This window comes from Equus caballus, chromosome 20 (genome assembly GCF_041296265.1).
Source record: "Equus caballus isolate H_3958 breed thoroughbred chromosome 20, TB-T2T, whole genome shotgun sequence".
Lineage (NCBI taxonomy): Eukaryota > Metazoa > Chordata > Mammalia > Perissodactyla > Equidae > Equus > Equus caballus.
In genome coordinates, this window is record NC_091703.1 from 23,758,591 (window position 1) to 23,779,197 (window position 20,607).

Sequence of the window (20,607 nt, forward strand, 5' to 3'; positions counted from 1 at the left end):
AAAAAATTACACCAGATTTTCTCCTTAACTTGACACCAGTGCTGGCATTTCGAGTGCCTTTTGTCTGAGTTTGCCTACATGCCTCTCTTAACTATTTCTTTTGTAATGGACATTCTGAAAAAATGGTTGATTTGTACGGCAAGACAAAAAAGGTCTGGTAGTTATTACCGCTGGCTAAATCCTAGAAGGGACGGCTCGGGGGAAACAATAAGTACTCAGGTTTTCTAGAGAACCATGCATGAACTTACTAAGGTTAACTCAGGATTCCTGAGTGGTAAGAGGAAAGAAGATGGAATATGGAAATAAGCCACAAAATATTAAAAGCATCAACTACTTGGAAGGTATTTTCAGACAGATGGGCTGCTCTAATGACTTACACTTTAAAGTCACATCACACCTCTGACAGTAATAGCAGCACCAAAAATTAGAAATAGGAAAGGCATCAAAACAGAGACTACAGCTAACGTCCCACCCACATTAGAAGTAAATGTTGATTTTTCTTATATTTACATCAGAATTCCCTGAGAAATAGATTTAATGTTTAAGACCCTTGTTATCTGAGATAACAGCACAAGTTAGAACTTTCTAGTCAAGATGGCCTACCTAACCATCCAACCCCCCTTCCCATCCCTACTCAGCAGGTCTCCATCCCTGAACCACTAAATGACACTGGAGATCAGAACGAAAAAAATGAAAAGATGACCTTAGATGTCCACTTCTTCATGCAACATTTGCAAAGTTTGAAATGGGGAATGAAGGAAGATTTGTTACAGGCTTTGGGTGGAAGGTGTTTCTGAGGATTTCATGGTGGAGTTCAGGTATGAAAGTACAGCAGTTACCACACTTGTTTTTATTTCTGTTCCCATGGAAACTAACATCATCTCCTACTCAAGTTGAATGAGGTGTTTTGAAATAATCAGTTTCAGTTTTTCATGAGAGCAAAGTGCCACTTGCTGTTTTCAGCTTTTAGAGGCTTACTTTCACAGAGGAAAGAAAGGGAAAAAAAGGCTTAGATGTGGTTTGAAGTACACAGCCCTGAAAAGGGATGGTCATATTCACAGATGTGACCCTCTAAGGACACAAGTAGAGTGAAGCTTTGACCAGCCACCTGCTGAAAGCTGGCTCACCCAGGCCCATTTAAGCTGCACAAGTTCCTGCCACCCCCATTTGAGAAGATACAATAAACTGAAAACTTATTTTTAGATAGCAAAAGAATATTTAGTCTTCATTAGAAAAAAATTCCCCATTAAGTTTTCTCACTTAGAAGTAAATGCTGATTTTCTTTCACTTACATCAGAAATCTCTGAAGGCTACATTTTCACGTTTAATCCCATTTTTATGAGCTAATCACAAATCTGCACGTGTGATGTCACAAAAAACCTTGTTGATGATGCTCAGGGAAATTAAAAGCCAAACCATTGTCATCTTAACTCTTCCAGATGTATGTGATGCTTGCAGCACCAAACAAGGATATGATTTACTAACAGGATATGGCTTTGAAAATAAAGAATGGTGACTATACTCTTTGTTCATAATTCCTTTTAGTTCAGGGAGGGCAGTGAGGTCTGAGTGGCTCTCCGTACAGACAGAATACACACAATACAGACAGAATATGTTGCTGTCTGTGGGCTAGTTGGAAGTCCCTGATCTCCCCACTTCCCTTCCTTGAGGTATTCAGAGAGAGTACCAAACTGGAAACAGGCTGTGTTCTTGTGGGAAAATGGCACTCCTCTCTGTGGGGTTTCGCTTTTTCAATGGCAAAAAGGAGTTTAGAACATCTTCCCTTCTCGTTCTAAACATATTGTTATTCTTATTTTAATAAATATATTTCATTGGAGTAGATTTAGGGGTCTGGTCAGAGGGAGCAGCTTCCTTTACCTTTTTGTGTATTTTATTATATATGAAAAAATAATAGAAATAACCTCTCCATTTAGCTTGCCTTTCACAAGAGAATCTGCAAGTGACTGCCGACTCTCCACAAGTTAGCAGGGGAGAATTAGTGATGAGACCAAGTCAGGGAATGGAGAACAAAACTATGTCAATGGCCAGAGGTCAGCTCAAGATAGCAGTGTAGGCGGACTCTGAACTCACTTCCTCCCATGGACATAATGAATTTACAACTATTCTTGGAACAATTACCCATAAGAGAGAACTGAAAACTGCATAAAAGCAACCCTGACAACAAGGGACAGTGCTGACTGAGGTATAAGCAGAAATTCCATTCTGGAGAGAAAAAAGCCACCTTGGAGTGGTGACACTTCACAGCCAGCCAGAGAAACTTTAAGGTAGGAAGCCTTCTTTGGAGGAGTAGGATATCTGAGCAGGGGAGTGTTACCACAATAAGCAGCTTTTGGACTCAGCACAACTGAGACAAGTGTCATAATCCCTGGCTTTGCTGGCTATTAACTACAATGGGGAACACCTCTGGAAAAGCTATCAGACTTAAGGCGGTGGGGGGTGGGGGGGGAAGCTGTTCTTAAAGGGTCCACACACACATCCACCAGTTTCATAAAGCAACCTAAAATCACCAGAAAGAAAGGTGCAGAGTCCTTTGGTGATAGGAAACTCACCTGATAGGTTCTGGGTGCATTTCAGTGAGAGGTGAGACCTCTCCAGGGACTGAGACATTGGCAGCAGTCATTGTGACCTGGTGAAGTCATTCTGACACAGACGCTGGCAGATGCCATAGGAGTTTTTCCCCTGGCCTGTTAGTGCAGGGGTCTGCCACACCCACTAGAGTACTGATTTAATCCAGCTCAGCCAGGGCAGGCAGCCTGCTCTAGGGACTGGTGTCACTCAACAGCAAACCCTCAGGCCACTTGTGGGCCAGCATAGATGGGGTGCCTGGAACCTTTGCAACCAGGCAGAGGGACAGCCTAACCTCCCTGAGCATCTGCAGCAAGAGCAACCCTGCCATAACAGAAGGACACACATAGCCCACGTAGGGTACATTCCTGGAACATTGGGAATTGGTGACAAGAGGGAAGCATACTGCTGGGCCTCACAAGGCCATCTCTTACATGAAGTCACCTCTCCAAGATTGGGAGACATAGCTGACCTACCTAATACATAGATATAAGCACAGAGAAAGAGGCAAAATGAGGAGGCAAAGGAATATGTTCCAAGTAAGGGAACAGGACAAAAACTCAGAAAAAGAAATAAACGAAAGAGAAATACACAATCTACCTGATAAAGAGTTCAAACAAATAGTCATAAGGACGCTCACTGATCTTGGGTGAAGAATGGACGAACTCACTGAGAACTTCAACAAAGAATTGGAAAATATAAAAAAGAACCAATCATAAATGAAGAATACAACACCGGAAATGAAAAATTCACTAGAAGGATTCTATAGCACAGTTGATGATACAAAAGAACAAGTCAGTGAGCTGGACAAAAGACTAGAGAAAATCAACCAAGCTGAAAAGATAAAAGAAAAAAGAATCATAAAGAATGAAGATAATCTAAAGGACCTCTGGGACAACATCAAGCACACTAATATCCACGTTATAGGTGCCCCCAGAAGAAGAAGAGAGAGACAAACGGGCAGAGAATCTACCCGAAGAAATAATAGCCGAAAACTTTCCTAAGCTAAGGAAACAGATATCCAGGCACAAGAAACACAGAAAGCACCCAAGAAGATAAACCCCAAAGAAGCCCACACCAAGACTCATTATAATTAAAATATCAACGATTAACGATAAAGAGAAAATCCTAAAAGCCACGAGAGAGGCAACAAGTTACATACAAAGGAAACCCCATAAGGCTACCAGCTGACTTATCAGCAGAAACCTTACAGGACAGAAGGGAGTAGCACAATATATTTAAAGTGCTGAAAGGAAAAATCCTACAGGCAAGAATACTCTACCCACTGAGGTTATCATTCAGAATGGAAGGAGAGAGAAAGAGTTTCCCAGACAAGCAAAAACTAGGGTTTATCACCAAGAAATCAGCTTTACAAGCAATACTAAAAGGACTTATTTAAGTGGAAAAGAGAAGACTACAAATAGGAATAAGAAAATCATCAAAAAAAAAAGCAATAAAATCACTGGTAAAGGCAAATATACAATGAAGGTAGCAGATGAACCACCTATGAAACTAATATGAAAATCAGAAGACAAAGATACTAAAATCATCTGTTTCCATGATAAGACGGTAACAGATACACATGCACAAAAAAGGAAGTTAGATATGATATCAAAAACATAAAATATGGGAGGAGGAGAGTAGAAGAACAGAGCTTTTAGCAAGAGGTCAAACTAAGGAAACCATCAACTTAAGATAGATTACTACATACATGGGTTATTATATATGAACCTGATGGTAATCACAAACCAGAAACCTATAAGAAATACACAAAAAGTTAAGAGAAAGGAACTCAAACATAATACTAAAGAAAGCCATCAAACCACAAGGGACAGGCCAGCCCAGTGGTTGCAGCGGTTAAGTTCGCATGTTCCGCTTCTCAGCAGCCCAGGGTTTGCTGGTTCAGATCCTGGGTGTGGACATGGCACCGCTTGGCAAAAGCCATGTTGTGGTAGGTGTCCCTCATATAAAGTAGAGGAAGATGGGCATGGATGCTAGCTCAGGGCCAGTCTTCCTCAGCAAAAAGAGGAGTATTGGCAGTAGTTACCTCAGGGCTACTCTTCCTCAAAAAAAAAACACAAGGGAAGAGAGAAAGAGAAGAAGAAGGGAACAGAGAAGAGCTACTAAAACACGAAGAAAAAAGTAACAAAATGTCAATAAGAACATTCATATCAATGGCTACTTTAAATGTCAATGGACTAAATGCTCCAATCAAAAGGCGTAGGGTGGCCAATTGGATGAAAAAACAAGACCCATATGTGTGCTGCATACAAGAGACACACTTCAGATCTAAAGACACTCACAAACTGAAAGTGAAGGGATGGAAAAAGATACTCCAAGTAAATGGCAATGAAAAGAAAGCTGGGGTAGCAATACTTATATCAGACAAAATAGACTTTAAAACAAAAACTGTAACAAGAGACAAAGGAGGGCACCACATAATGATAAAGAGAACAATACAACAAGAGGATATAACACTTGTAAATATCTATGCACCCAACATAGGAACACCTAAATATATAAAGCAATTATTATCAGACATAAAAGGAAAATAGCAATACAATAATAGTATGGGATTTTAACACTCCACTTACACCAATGGATAGATCATCCAAACAGAAGATCAATTAGGAAACATTGGCCTTAAATGATACATCAGACCAGATGGACTTAGTAGATATACACAGAATGTTCCATCCAAAAACCACAGAATACATATTCTTTTCAAATGCACATGGAACATTCTCCAGGATAGATCGCATATTAGGCCACAAAACAAGTCTCAATAAATTTAAGAAGATTGAAATAATGCCAAGCATCTTTTCTGACCACAATGGTATGAAGCTAGAAATCAACTAAAGGAAGAAAATCGGAAAAGCCACAAATATGTGAAGATTAAACAAAATACTACTGAACAATGATTGGGTCAACAAAGAAATCAAAGAAGAAATCAAAAAATACCTGGAGACAAAGAAAAGTGAAAATGCAACATGTCAAAATTTATGAGATACAGCAAAAGCAGTTCTAAGAGGGAAGTTCATAGCAATACAAGGCTACATCAAACAACAAGAAAAATCTCAAATAAACAATCTAACAGTGCACCTAAAGGAACTGGAAAATAAGGACAAACAAAGCCCAAAATCAATAGAAGAAAGGAAATAATAAAAATAAGAGCAGAAATAAATGAAAAAGAAACAAACAAACAAAAAAAAACAGAAAAAAAATCAATGAAACTAATAGCCAGTTCTTGGAAAATATAAAGAAAACTGGAAAACCTTTAGCTAGACTCACCAAGGAAAAAAGAGAGAAGGCTCAAATAAATAAAATCAGAAATGACAGAGGAGAAATTATAATGGACACCTCAGAAATACAAAAGATTCTAAGAGAATACTATGAAAAGCTATATGCCAACAAATTGGATAATCTAGAAGAAATGGATGAATCCTTGGAATTACACAATCTTCCAAAACTGAATCAAGAAGAAATGGAGAATTTGAATAAACCAGTAAGGAGATCAAAACAGTAATCAAAATTCTCCCAAAAAAATAAAAGTCCAGGACCAGACACCTTCCCTGGTGAATTCTACCAAACATTCAAAGAAGACTTAATACTTATGCTTCTCAAACTCTTCCAGAAGGAAGAGTTTGAAGAGGAGGGGAAGCTTTCCAACTCATTCCACAAAACCAACATTACCCTGATACCAAAATCAGACAAGGACAACACAATAAAAGAAAATTACAGGCCAATATCACTGATGAACATCAATGCAAAAATCCTCAACAAAATACTAGTAAATCGAATACAAGAATACATCAAAAAGATCATACATCATGATCAAGTGGGATATCTCCCAGGGATGCAGGGATGGTTAAACATCAGCAAATCAATCAACATGATACAACACATTAACAAATGAAGAATAAAAATCACATGATCATCTCAACAGATGCAGAGATAGCATTTGACAAGATATAGCATCCATTTATGATAAAAAAAATCTAAAGAAAATGGGTATAGAAGGAAAGCACCTCAACATACTAAAGGCCATATGTGACCAACTTAGCTAATATCATTGTTGATGGAGAAAAACTGAAAGCCATCCCTCTAAGAACAGGAACCAGACAAGAATACCCACTTTCACCACTCTTATTTAACATAGTATTGGAAGTCCTAGCCAGAACAATCAGGCAAGAAAAAGAAATAAAAAGGAACCAAACTGGAAAGGAAGAAGTAAAATTGTCACTATTTGCAAATGACATGATTTTATATACAGAACACCCTAAAGAATCCACCAAAAAACTGTTAGAAATGATAAATGAATCTGGTAAAGTTGCAGGATACAAAATCAACATACAAAAACCAGTTGCATCTCTAAACACTAAGAATGAAGTAGCAGAAAGAGAAATTAAGAATATAATCCTGTTTATAATTGCAACAAAAAGAATAAAATATCTAGGAATAAACTAACCAAAGAGGTGAAATACCTGTACACTGAAAACTATAAAACACTGTCACAAGAAATAGAAGAAGATACAAAGAAATTGAAAGATATTCTGTGTTCTTGAATTGGAAGAATTAACAGAGTTAAAATGTCCATACTCCCTAAAGCAATCTACAGATTCAATGCAATCCCTATCGAAGTCCCAACAACATTTTTCACAGAAATAGAACAAGGAATCCTAAAATTTATATGAAACAACAAAAGACCCCGAATAGCCAAAGGAATCCTGAGAAAAAAGAACAAAGCTGGAGGTATCACACTCCCTGGTTTAAAAATATACTACAAAGCTATACTAATCAAAACAGCATGGTACTGGCACAAAAACAAACGCACAGACCCATGGAACAGAATCAAGAGCCCAGAAATAAACCCATGTATCTAGGGGCAGCTAAGTTTTGAGAAGGGAGCCAAGAACATACAATGAAGAAAGGAAAGCCTCTCCAATAAATGGTGTTGGGAAAACTGGACAACCACATGCAAAAGAATGAAAGTAGACCATTATCTTACACCTGACAAAAATGAACTCAAAATGGATTAAAGACTTGAATGTAAGACATGAAACCATGACACTTCTAGAAGAAAACACAGGCAGTATGCTCTTCAACATCAGTCTTAGCAGCATATTTTCAAGTACCACGTCTGATCAAGGAAGGGAAATAATAGGAAAAAATAAAGAAATGGGACTACATCAAACTAAAAAGCTTCTGCACAGCAAAGGAAACTATCAACAAAATGAAAAGACAACCTAACAACTGGGAGAAGATATTTGCAAACCATATACCCGATAAGGGGTTAATATGTAAAATATATAAAGAACTCATACATCTCAACAACAAAAAAGCTAACACCCAATTAAAAGATGGGCGAAAGATCTGAAGAGACATTTCTCTAAAGAAGATAGACAGATGGCCAACAGGCACATGAAACGATGTTCAACATCATTAATTATCAGGGAAACGCAAATCAAAACTATAATAAGATATCACCTCACTCCTGTCAGAACGGCTATAATTAACAACACAGGAAACAACAAGTATTGGAGAGGATGTGAAAGAAGGGAATTCTCATATATGCTGGTGGGAGTGCAAACTGGTGCAACCACTATGGAAAACAGTATAGAGATTCCTCAAAAATTAAGATTAGAACTACCATATGATCCAGCTATTCCACTGCTGGGTATTTATCCAAAGAACATGAATGCATAAAGATATATGCACCCCTATGCTCATTGCAGCATTATTCACAATAGCCAAGACTTGGCAGCAACCTAGGTGCCCATCAAGGGATGAATTGATAAAGAAGATGTGGTATATATACACAATGGAATAGTACTCAGCCATATGAAATCATGAAATCTGGCCAATTGTGACAACACAGATGGACTTAGAGGGTATTATGCTAAGCGAAATAAGTCAGAGGGAGAAAGTCAAATTCCATATGATCTCATTCATACATAGGAGATAAAAACAATGACAAACAAACACATACAGACAGAGACTGGATTGTTGGTTATGAGATAGGAAGAGGGGATGGAGGAGGGTGAAAGGGGTAATTAGGTTTGTGTGTGTGGTGATGGATTGTAATTAGTCTTTGGATGGTGAACATGATGTAATCTACACAGAAATCAAAATACAATGAGGTACACCCAAAATTTATATAATGTTATAAACCCCTGTTACAATAAAAAAAAATATGTCAATGGACATATTTGTATTTTAAACCTCCTGTTTCTAGGCTGAAGATTCTTTAAAATGGCAATATCTTCTCTATGTGTAGACCAATAATCACAAACTCAAATGCCCCAGGGTCTGGGCAAATACCATAAATGTTTAATTCAGGAATATATATCCTATGTTAAATAACAGAGAGTGCTGAGGCCTGTGGTGAACTAAAGAGCACATGGCCTACTAAAGATATTTCTATATTGTAACCCCTGTGCCAGCCAAAGAAGATTCTCTCATAGGGGATTTGTCACAGGCTGCCAGTTTGCCATCTCTAGTGTAGATTCTATTAAAGCAGTTTATTTTCCCTGTGATGAATTAGTGTGAAAGCGATTTCTGGTTAAACCCAGCAGATTGAACAAATGTGTTTTTTGCTTAGCTCCCTGCTGATGCCCCTCTAAATTGTCAGTGAAGGCAATTTAAAAAGGGATGGATCTATAAGGACATAGAAGCCTGAAAAGGAGATAACAGCCACAAAATCTGGGAGACAGTAAAGCCAACTGGGTGGAGCCAATTAACAGCAGACCTGAGGGAGCTAAAAATTTGAGCCTGCAAGGAGGGGAAGCCAAGAAGTAAGCCTTTGCATGCTGAAAAGCCTATAGAAGGCTTGGGGATTGGAGAAACCATCTGTCTCTGGAGAAAAGGGCATGGGTATCCCTAAAAATAGGTGGATTGGCTTAAAGTCTTTAAAAGAAGCAGATAGACTCTCAAGATTCACCCCCCCACACACCCTTAAGAAATACAAGAGATTTATTCTCTGAAGATGGTGAACTGCAGGGAAGCTGGACTCCAGCACAGCTGGGAACAAGGGCACTGTACTGGAGCCAAGAATAATAAATCTCTTTACTTAAAGTACCCAAGCTCCCTTCCCATGGTCAGATGCCAAGTGCTGCCAGCCAAGGCAAGTGATAAAAAGATTCCACTTTAAAGGAAATAAACCAACCCAAAAGAACAATATAGATACCAAAAAGTAAAAGTCTGCCAATAAAAATGGCCAAAGCCAATCAGCCTATAATGAAACTCACCCAACCTAACAGCTCTGCCTATGGACAGTTTCCTAAATGCTTTGCTCTAAAATCTAACCAGACAGCCAAGGAGAGCCTCTAATATGGAGGCAGAGATCAAAACATAGAAAGAACAAAAGAAACTCAGAAGAAAAACAGATAGTGCAGGAAAACAAAGTTTAACATAATAGATTAAATCTTGGAGAGATAAGGAGAGATATCACATCCATAAAACAAGAATAGGATGCTATAAAAAGGAACATTCAGGGGCTGGGCCCATGGCCAAGTGGCTAAGTTCCCGTGCTCCACTTCGGCAGCCCAGGGTTTCGCTGGTTTGGATCTTGGGCACAGACATGGCACCGCTCATCAGGTCATGTTGACGTGGCGTCCCATATAGCACAACCAGAGGCACTCACAACCAGAATATGCAACTACGTACTGGGGGGCTTTGGGGAGAAGAAGAAGACAAAAAAGATTGGCAACAAATGTTAGCACAGGTGCCAATCTTTTTAAAAAAAAAAAAAGGAACGTTCAGAAAATATGAAAGAGCTCTTAGAAATTAAAAATATGATGATTAGGAAAAATATCAGTTGATGGAAGATAAAAGTTGAAGATTTCTGATTTTAAAAAAGTTGAGAAAATAGAAAAAATCCATAGAGATGGAAAGTAGGAGAGAAAATTAGATGATCAGTCTCAGAGATCCTATATCCAAATACTTGGAGTTCCAGAAGAGAGCAGAGAAATGGAGAGAATAAAATTATCAAAGAGATAACTCAATAATTTTTTTCAGAACTTAAAAACAAATATTTTCAAAATAAAAAACCCATTACGTACCCAGTCCAATAAGCCGAAAGACCTGCACAAGGCATATAATTGGAAATTTTCAAAACACCAGAACAAAAAAGAGCCTAAAATCTTCCAGAAAAGGAAAAAAAGCTATTTATAATGGTTCAGAAAACAGAATGGCTTCAAACTTCCCAACTGCCATACTGGATGAGAAGGACAATTGAGTAACACCTTCAAAATCTGGAGAGAAATTACACCTAACCTAAAATTTTATACTAGCCATAGTTACAGTCAAGTTTGAGTAGAGAAAAAAAGACATTTTCAGACATACAAATCCTCCCCCAAAAATGTGCCTCCCATGAAGTTTTTCTCAGGAGGCTACAAGAGGCGAGTTCCACAAAAAATGAAGGTGTGATCAACTGGAAGAGGTAAAATCCATGAAATAGGAGATCCGTCCACTGGAGAAGCCAAGGAAATTCCCAGAATAATAGTGAAGAAAAATACCAGGATAACTCTGAAAAACAGATCTAGAAAACAACTAACCAGCTTGAGGCAGATGATTGAAGGGCTTGAGAAAAAAATAAATGGAGATTTCATCATCACTGGATATGTTTGAGTAAACCAAGAGGAAATCAACAGTTCTAGCAGAGTTTGAAGATGGCTTGGTAATAGCTACACAAAAAACTAAGCAAATGAAAAAAAAAAAAAATACAGCCAATTCCTAAGATAGGGAGGAGGAAAAATGGGTTACGCAAGAAAGGAAATATAAGCACAGAATACCGTATGGCTCAGCTACAAATAATACTGTGTTTGTGTGCCTGTGGCCTTATGTGGGGGATGGGGGCAGGGATTGGTAAGAGAGCCAAATAATCATCTTCCATAGCCATTAGAGATGAAGATATTAAATAATATTTAAATTTGAAAAATAAAACCAAGAAAATAATTAATTAATTAATTAATTTTTTTTTTTAAAGATTGGCACCTGGGCCAACAACTGTTGCCAATCTTTTTTTTTTTTCTGCTTTATCTCCCCAAACCCCCCCTGTACATAGTTGTATATCTTAGTTGCAGGTCCTTCTAGCTGTGGGCAAGAAATTTATTTTATCAAATTTGACATGTCACCAATTAAAATGATCTCCAGGGGCTGGCCTGGTGGCGTAGTGGTTAAGTTCACATGCTGTGCTCCAGTAGCCCAGGGTTCGTAGGCTCAGATCCCAGGCACAGACCTAGCAGCACTAGTCAAGCCGTTATGCTGTGGCAGCTTTCCACATAAAGCAGAGGAAGATTGGTACAGATGTTAGCTCAGTGACAATCTTCCTCCAGCAAAAAGAGGAAGATTGGCAACAGATGTTAGCTCATGGTCAATCTTCCTCGCCAAAAAAAGGATCTCCATTATTTTATGTACCTCTATGAATTAAAAAACATGCCAATTAAACTATGGCTGCCATCACTTGTAAGATCCAAAGGTCTCAGAGTAAGTGAAATAAAGAGGAGTGACGGATGTATGGTTTAGAAATATAGCGGCATATTCCCTGAGAACTAACTAAACTAGTTCAAATCCATTACCTCTGTGGAGCAGGAATCCAGGTGGGGAAGAGTTGGGTACACGGTTGCTACTTTTGTTATAATCTTTGTTGAATTAGTTGACTTTTCAAAGTATTATATGTATAACTTTGATTAAGAAGTAAATTCCAAATAAATAAGAAAATAGTATATAGTACAGCCTCCAATAAAAAAAAAAGCTTTCACTGCTCCATTCTTCATAATGCTGGCTTAAAGGAAAAATATTTTGCAATTCTCATTATTTTACCACTCAAAATCAACTACCAGCTGATGGGAAAAGCTATAAAACAATCTGAAACTACTCTAAAGTTACTATCCCCATCTCCCCTACTTTTCTGTCACATGGAACAAAATCCAAAATATAATTGCTTATTTGCCTATTTTATAGGCACTTATTTGCCTGTGTTTCTTAGATAACAGAGTCTCCTGCCTGATGGTTACTTACTAGGGGCAGTTCACTTAACTATAATAGAGTAAACTCATTTCTTGCCTTCTTAGCTTGGAAAAGCATCATTTTATAAATGGAGCAGATTGACACAGAGTCATCAGCGCCAGGGTATAACTACAGGTGTTGATTAATCAGATACTTGCTCCACTGCTTATGAACAACCAGATTGACTTGAATGTGCATGCAAAAAAGTTAGAAATTTTTAAAAGAGTACTTTATTCTTATTAGCCTAAACTCTCCCCTGAGAAAAGCTATTTGTCCTGGCCACTCCAAATACATAAAAAAATACATAAAAAACATTCTTCAGTTTTCCAATGGTTTAGAACTAGTACGAGATCCAGGATCACTAACTTGTCTCTAAAAAAATGAAGAGTCTGGATGTTGGGACAGAGCTCAGACTCTTTCTTGGCTCAAATTAGTCCACAGTGCCACATTACACACACTTACACACATAAACATCATGGTAAATGGTACCAGTAGAGGCTATCAAGAACCATGAAAGGTCTGAAATTTTACCCCACTTGCAAGCTACCACATTAGCCTGCCACAGTTTCATGGATGCTAGCAGAAGACACGAGACTACTGGGTCAGAGACAGAGAACTTTATTGCTCACAGCAATAGCAGTAGCCAGAGTATCAGCATTTGTACCCACTCCCTGACCTTTGCACCATTGGGAAACATTATCTTTATGATAGTGGGCGATTAACAAACCTGGTCTCCACAGCAGGGTTTCTCAATCTCAGCACTTCTGACACTTTGGACTGGATAATTTTTTGTTGTGAGGGCTGTCACGTGATTACAAGATATTTAGCAGCATCCCTGGCCGCTACCCCCTAGATGCAGGTAGCATTCTCTCAGTTATAACAATCAAAAGTGTTGCCAGAAATTGCCACATATCCCCTGGGAGGCAAAATCACCTCCAGTTGAGAATGAATATTCCAAAGGAAGTCACTAGCTCTGTTTTTCAAGATGTTCACTATGCAAACATCCTTGAAAACATAGTCCAGAACAAAGGCAATCGGTGCTCCTGCTCACCAGATATGCAGAAACATAGAGATCCATGGAGAATTGTCTCCCAACAGAGGCCTCGATATTTACTTCTAAAACTTGGTCTGCTTTTCAGGCATAGATAAACTATTTGGCCAATTTGCACATGATATTTATACACACACACACACACCCTTCTTCATGGCCCTTTGACTAAAATTACAACATGAATCATTTAGATGATGGCAAACCAGTCCAAAGAAGTTAAATAATTATGGCCCCAAAGGGAGTGTATGTAAGTATCATTTATAGCTGAGCCAAGTACTATACGATGACTACATTTCTTTTCTTATGCAAGAATTTTTCCCTTCCCTAGGTTAATAATTGGCTGGGTTTTTTTTTTCATTTAATACTCTTCCCCAAGATCACTCCTGTGTTTTGAAGTTAGACAGACATGAATTCAAATCCCAACTTCTCTACTTAATGGTACAACCTGGGGCAAGTAATTCCAACTACGTGAGCTCACTTTCTTTCTGTATATGTTTTATGGGGTTGTCATCACAATTATATGGGATAAAAGTGCCTAGTACAGTGTCTGGCACTCATCAGGTACTAAATAAACAGTAGCTATCAATTAGTGAAGATCACCATTAGGGCACGTCCTCAGAGTTGTTCTTAAGGAGCTAGTCTGTTCCTACTATAATAGAGCTCTACACTCATTTCTCCTCAATGTCACTTGGTTTGTCACTATATTAATAACATAACTGCTTAGGGTATGGAGCAAAAGGTCACCAGACGTCAGAGAGAATGACTCTAAGTCCTGACTTCCTAAGCATCTCATGTCAACCATGTGAGCTGGACAATCCCAATTCTATTAATAATAGAGTCAAAGAAGAAGGTAATTCTGACCTTTTGTTACCTGGCTTTATTTCCTTCAAGCTTACATGAGTTTGTTGATATAGCCCAGCTTTTACCAACCTGTCTAGTCAGTCTTTCTTGCATACTTGTATTTTAATAAGCTAGCACTCTCCGGTCAAATAAGACATCCAGCTCTGTGAACATTTATCCAAGGCTGTTCGAGTATCATCAGAAATCAGTTCTTTCTGCCAGCTCCTCTCCCTTGTGATCATCAAACTTCTAAGAAATACCAATTGCAAATTTTGTAACTTGTTCAGTGATTAACAAAGAGATTTCTCTTTTGGTAATAAAGCTATGATTTCCTCTTGTATTTGGCATTTTGACTTTGGAATATAAATTAGTCTTGGTTTCGGTAGCTATCAGGTGTTGTATATACATGAGGATTACTCTTGTCTTAAAATATAATATTTAATTATAGCTTCAGAGAAGACTTAAAATTCCATTTTCCCTCAGAAGAAAAAATACCTGTAACGAGAGTTTATGAAAAATTATTAGTTGTAGCTAATCCTGGATAATAAATTGGATTTTTGAAATCTGTGTGATTTTTAATACATTAGGCTTGTCATCAGGAAGGCGATGCTTACAGAAAATGCCTGTGGAATAATCAAGCAGTGACTGCGCTGCCGTGCTAAGTCAAATGCAATTGAGAAGATCATTTATGGAATTTGCTGGATTGTGAAATTTGCTTTTTGAAAGGAAAATATCACATAATAGTCAGAGGACAAGTGGCAATTCCTAGTGACTTCTATTCCCTTAAGCTTGGGATCATAAATTTCCCCTCTTCATCTAAATTCCAATCCTCTACTTAGAATTGTAAGAAACATGGTTGCATTCAGTATTAAAAGTCTAACTGACTTTTTTTTTTTTTTTGAGGAAGATTAGCCCTGAGCTAACATCTGCCACCCATCCTCCTCTTTTTGCTGAGGAAGATTGGCTCTGAGCTAACATCTGTGCCCGTCTTCCTCCACTTTATATGTGGGACGCCTGCCACAGCATGGCTTGACAAGTGGTGCATAGGTCCACACCCGGGATTCGAACCAGTGAATCCCAAGCCACCAAAGCAGAATGTGCAAACTTAACCGCTACCCCACCAGGCCGGCCCCCTAACTGACTTTTATTTCTTGCATCATTTAGCCAGAATTAGCACTACTTAGTCCCTTCTATAAGCACATGTGTACACACATGCACACGCATGCACACACACACACGATCCTAAAAGTACAGTGTTCCACCGGCCTAAGAAAGAAAATCAACACACACATAGTAAATATTTGAATTCCAAATAGAAGAGAATATCATGGCATTTCAAAAAAAATGGTTTTGTAAATGAAGGACTTTTTTCTAGATAAAAACCCCAAGCCAATACCCTTTTTGGGCATCAAACCTCCCTCTTTGTATCTCAAACCTAACTCCAATCTACCTTATTCTTCAATGCCGTTTATTAAAGATATACCATTTTCCATAATAATAATAAAAACAGACATTGTGCAAATGGCTATTCTTTGTAGGAATACCAGGAAAAATTGAAGATGTTTTGTTTTGTTTTATTTTTAAAGTCATTCAGCCACACAGCACCTGAGAGGGTTTAATTAATATATGCATAGGAACAACACGGAACAGATATCTCAAAACTTGAAAGAAAAATAATAGTAACTGGTTTATGCCAGTTTTTTTCAGGCATGGAGATTACCTGATCAACTGGAATCTCAACTTGAGTATCTTCATCTTCTTGGACCTCTGCTGCCCCCCGCGTCTCAGATCTCTCTTCTCCAGCTTTGAAAATGCCTTCATCTATTATTGGAGAGAAGTACGGTGAAAATCAAAATCCAATTGTGACATCGTGTGGCTGAATGTTGACATTACAATCAAATATCTAATGAAGACTATTTGTTAATAGGTATTTTGGTTCTCTTTTTATTGAGAGGACTTCCGTAGCCTCCTCCCCTCCAGTTCTTCCACATTTTCATTGGGAAAAGGTTCAGTGGCCAAAACCAGGCTGACGCAACAGAGCAGAGCTGTGTCCCAGAATCCTCCTCACCCTTTTGCTATTGATGTGTTTTTATTGAAGTATAGTTGACATTTAATATTGTATTAATTTCAGGTGTACAACACAGTGATTTGACATTTATATCCATTATGAAATGATCACCTGATGAGAGTAGTAACCATCTGTCATTATACAAAGTAATTACAATATTGTTAACTATGTTATATGCTGTATATTACATTCCCATTTCTTATGTGTTCTAATTAAGAGGTAAGTGGCTACTGATTTAATAACACAAGCCTGTACAGGTATTTAGATGGAAAGACTTCATACCTATCTCTGTTCTCCCCACCTATTCATAAAATGATGATGATGCTTGGTGCTTTAAAATACTACTTTTAGAAGTTTTCCTTTCCCAAGAGAATACGATACACTGAACATAATGTATTGGAATACTTTCCTCTATTCAGAGTACTACAAAAAATATTTTTACTACAACAGAATCAGAGAGCTGACTCTGCATCTCGCACAAATCAATCTTTCATTTTGTGGATTTCCACAGGATTTTCACAGCCTATGTGATAAAATCCTTAACTATAAAATGTAACCTAAATCTCTTAAGATTTTAGGTTAAGCTCCTTCGATTTGGTTTCCTATGGAAAGCAATAATAGCTATTTTCCATATTTGAAGTAGTTTTAATGTCTCCCCTCAGCCTTCTTTCTCCAGGCCAAGTAATCAAAGAATCACAGAACCATTTGTCATTCTGTCTATCTACTTGCCTCAAGACAGGTTTAACGCTTCCGTCATCCCCACTGATGTTTTCTCTCTCCAATTTTTAAGGATCTCCAAGGATGGAGATTTCCCCTCCTTCTCTGATAATCTATTATGGTATTTGATTATCTCTGTAGTCTAGAAAATGTTTTTATCTTGTGCCTTAAACCCCCTCTATTTCTCTAATGGAAGCTTGTTTCCTAGAGCATAATGATTTAACACATTTCACATAATAATACTTCATATTGTTAAAGTTATGAAGACACTCAATTAAATAGACTTTTACCTTTGTTGAGGATCAATTATATGTAAGGTACAATATGAGCCAATATGACTATCTAAGATATGAATGAGATGCAGACCGTTTCTTCAAGTTGCTTACAGACCAATGAGTAGACAGAGATTTACACACATCACCAATGAGGTGCCCCAAGGTAGGTGCTCTGAGAGGTAAGTCCTATAGGAGAGTGTTTAGAAGCTGAGATGCCAAAGTCAGGTGACAAAGGAAGGCAGAGAAGGAGGGACAGAGGAAACAGAACCAAACTCAAGCCCTTTGGGTTTCTCCTAGAGAAACCATTTTCCTTTTTAATTACATTTTTTGTAACTTGACTGGATGTTGCTTCTCTACTCTCCTTTTTAAAATCCAGGGACAACAGAGCTACCCTCAAACTTGATTATACATGTTAGATTAATTCACATGGATTAATTCATTTTGAGGATTATCTACAGCAATCATTTATTCCCAGACTGGTTTTTCCTATCATCCAAAAAAGTCTTTTTGCCCAATGATTCTTTCTTTCCACCAGCTCTTGTATGCTTAAGCAATCCAAAGTAATTTTTCATTCACTAGAGTTGTCACAGTTAAATCACCCTATAAATATATATATATGTAAACTGAACATATACATATATACAGGAATCACTACAAATCATTACCAAATGATGATTTCAGGTTTGGCAGCCATTTTGGATTATCTCTACAACCAATCTTCCCCAACACACAGTGTATCTAAGCATTATGTCCTGACTCTGCAGCATCTCACAACTGAGGACATGGATCCAAAATGAAATTGCAGCCAAAAGCCCAGTGATATGAGAAGAAAGAATATAGAAAACGAGACAGTGAATGCGATGATGTTCTCGTATATATAGGCCTGGAGTAAATGCAGAGTTTCGGTCATGTACTCAACAAAGTAATCCTTGAGCTGAGAAAAGTGCAGGGAAGGACACTTCAAGGAGATACAAAAATAGCTTGCAATTATTCCGTCCTAAGAGAGGAAACGTGAAAGGGAGTAATCCAAGTCTATAAAATTGAAGTCAACAGAGACAGAGTGAGCTGATATTTATCTCTCCATCAAAATTCTAGAACTTGGAACTCAATGGTAGAAACAATAAAAATAAACTCATTTTATTCACATGTGGAGTTTACAACACTGAAAATGTGCAGGGGCGGATTTCAAAACAGGGACACACAATTTATCAAATGTTATCTCCAAAATGGTTTAAAAAGGAGAATTAGGTATGTTTGACATTCATTTCTACCTTCTGAATTACCTTAGAAGACAAGAATCATACTCATTCAGAAAATGCCCCTTGAGTCAACCTTCCAGAGACAGAAGCTGGACGCAGTAGACTATAGTTATGACCTATGTACATGACTTTTTTGGACGACATTTTGGCACCCAAGTGTTGCACTTTCTTTCAAAGAGACTACAAAGAGAAATTTACAGATACTAAAGGAACGTATTCTCAAATACTCACATTCAGTGAAATGTTTAACTGTACCTAAGCAGAGCTATGAATGGCTTACAGATGTGTTTCAGGATAAACATTTCACCAGAAAAGTAGAATACGATCAATAAGAATGAAGAAAATAAAACTGAAAGGGCACTGGAATGGAAAATGGCAGCCACAAGGATCCAAAAGGCAAAGAGACAAAGCAACAAAACTCGACATTGTGTACAGTGACGCAAATAGAGAAGACAAAGATGAAAGTGTTTGTGTGAGGTGTCAGGGGAGAGTTTTGTTCATCGGTGAGCTGAGATGCGTAAGCCATCTCCTTCAGCAGTGCAGAGTAAGAAATGGTCAGAAAGGAGTCATAAGAATAAACAGACAAAAAAAGGAAGAATGGCTGCAAAGTTACTTGGTGATAGGAGAAAGCCTACATAGGATTTTAACATTTACTTTTAACTTTTTAAATGTTACGTAAAATTAAAAATAGAGTAACATGAATTCCTAGAGAAAAAACATTTTTAAGTAGCATTTTCTGATTATAAACTGTTTATATAATATGGATGCATTTTAGAAAACTTGGAAGAATAAGAAAATAAGCATCCTTTTAATCTCATGACCCAGACAGAACCACCACTATTTGACAATTGACTCTCTCACACAAATTCACAAAACTGGAATCTTATTCTATATAAAATTTTTAAAGTTTTTTTTTTTACTTTAAAATCATAGCATGAATATTTGCCATATTATTAAATGTTATTGGAACACATGATAAATAGATGCATTTGGTGGTACCGTATGTAATTAATGGACAATAATGTAAAATAGGAGTTTTTAAATGAACAAGGTAGATTTCATTTATTTGATTGATTGGTAAACGTGTATCAAGATCTACTGTATAAAAGTCACTCTAGAAATATGAAAGGGCTGCTCTTTACAGGCTTAGCATCTTGTGGAAAGATCACAGAGACACGGGCTATTTATCTTTCCGCGTACGTACCCGGTGGCTCCTTTCCTCTCTTTTGAGTGCTTGTTTCCCAAGAGAAAGCCTGGTCACTGCACACAATAAATCCTCAATAAATGTTCATTGAAATGTAAGACAACAGACAAGTTCCTGGTTTAATCTCTTTCTCACATGTGGATTCCCTTCCTGCTCTATGACCCCTACAACCTTACTCCCTCACCCACTCTGCTAGTATGTAATTCTTCCAAAACTTCCCTCTGGGCTTACTGACATCCCAGTTTTGATACAATTAACTCATATAAATCCTTAGCTTCTTCACTGAGTGCTCCTTCTACCTCATTTTAAATAAAAACCTCACCAATCCATGTTTCTCCCCATCTTGTGTCCCACCATCAGAGTAGTTTCGAAACCCAGGTGATAAGCCATTCTACACCCTGGCCTGAATATTTTGGTTTTCAACTCCAATGAAAGTCCCCTCAACTCCTCACTACCACACATCCTTTTCATCAGGTGGAGTGGCTTCAATTGCAGCCCATGTGTAGTCATGACAAAGAATTTGTAGGTCCCAGTATCACTGTGCTAGTTCATGTCTTATGCCTATACCCTCAATGCCCAGTTGACTGCTTTTGCCCTTG

The 20,607-nt window shown here is 37.8% G+C and overlaps 1 protein-coding gene across 2 annotated transcripts in view; it reads right to left on the bottom strand.

The window, feature by feature from the left end:
• The window catches only part of DCDC2 (doublecortin domain containing 2), a 175,181-nt gene that overhangs the window by 18,593 nt on the left and 135,981 nt on the right, over positions 1-20,607 (bottom strand). For both annotated transcript variants that reach the window (XM_001495171.5, XM_023624520.2), the window contains exon 9: positions 16,206-16,306. In XM_001495171.5, the coding sequence (XP_001495221.1) occupies positions 16,206-16,306 (101 nt within the window). The remainder of the gene's footprint in view (positions 1-16,205; positions 16,307-20,607) is intronic.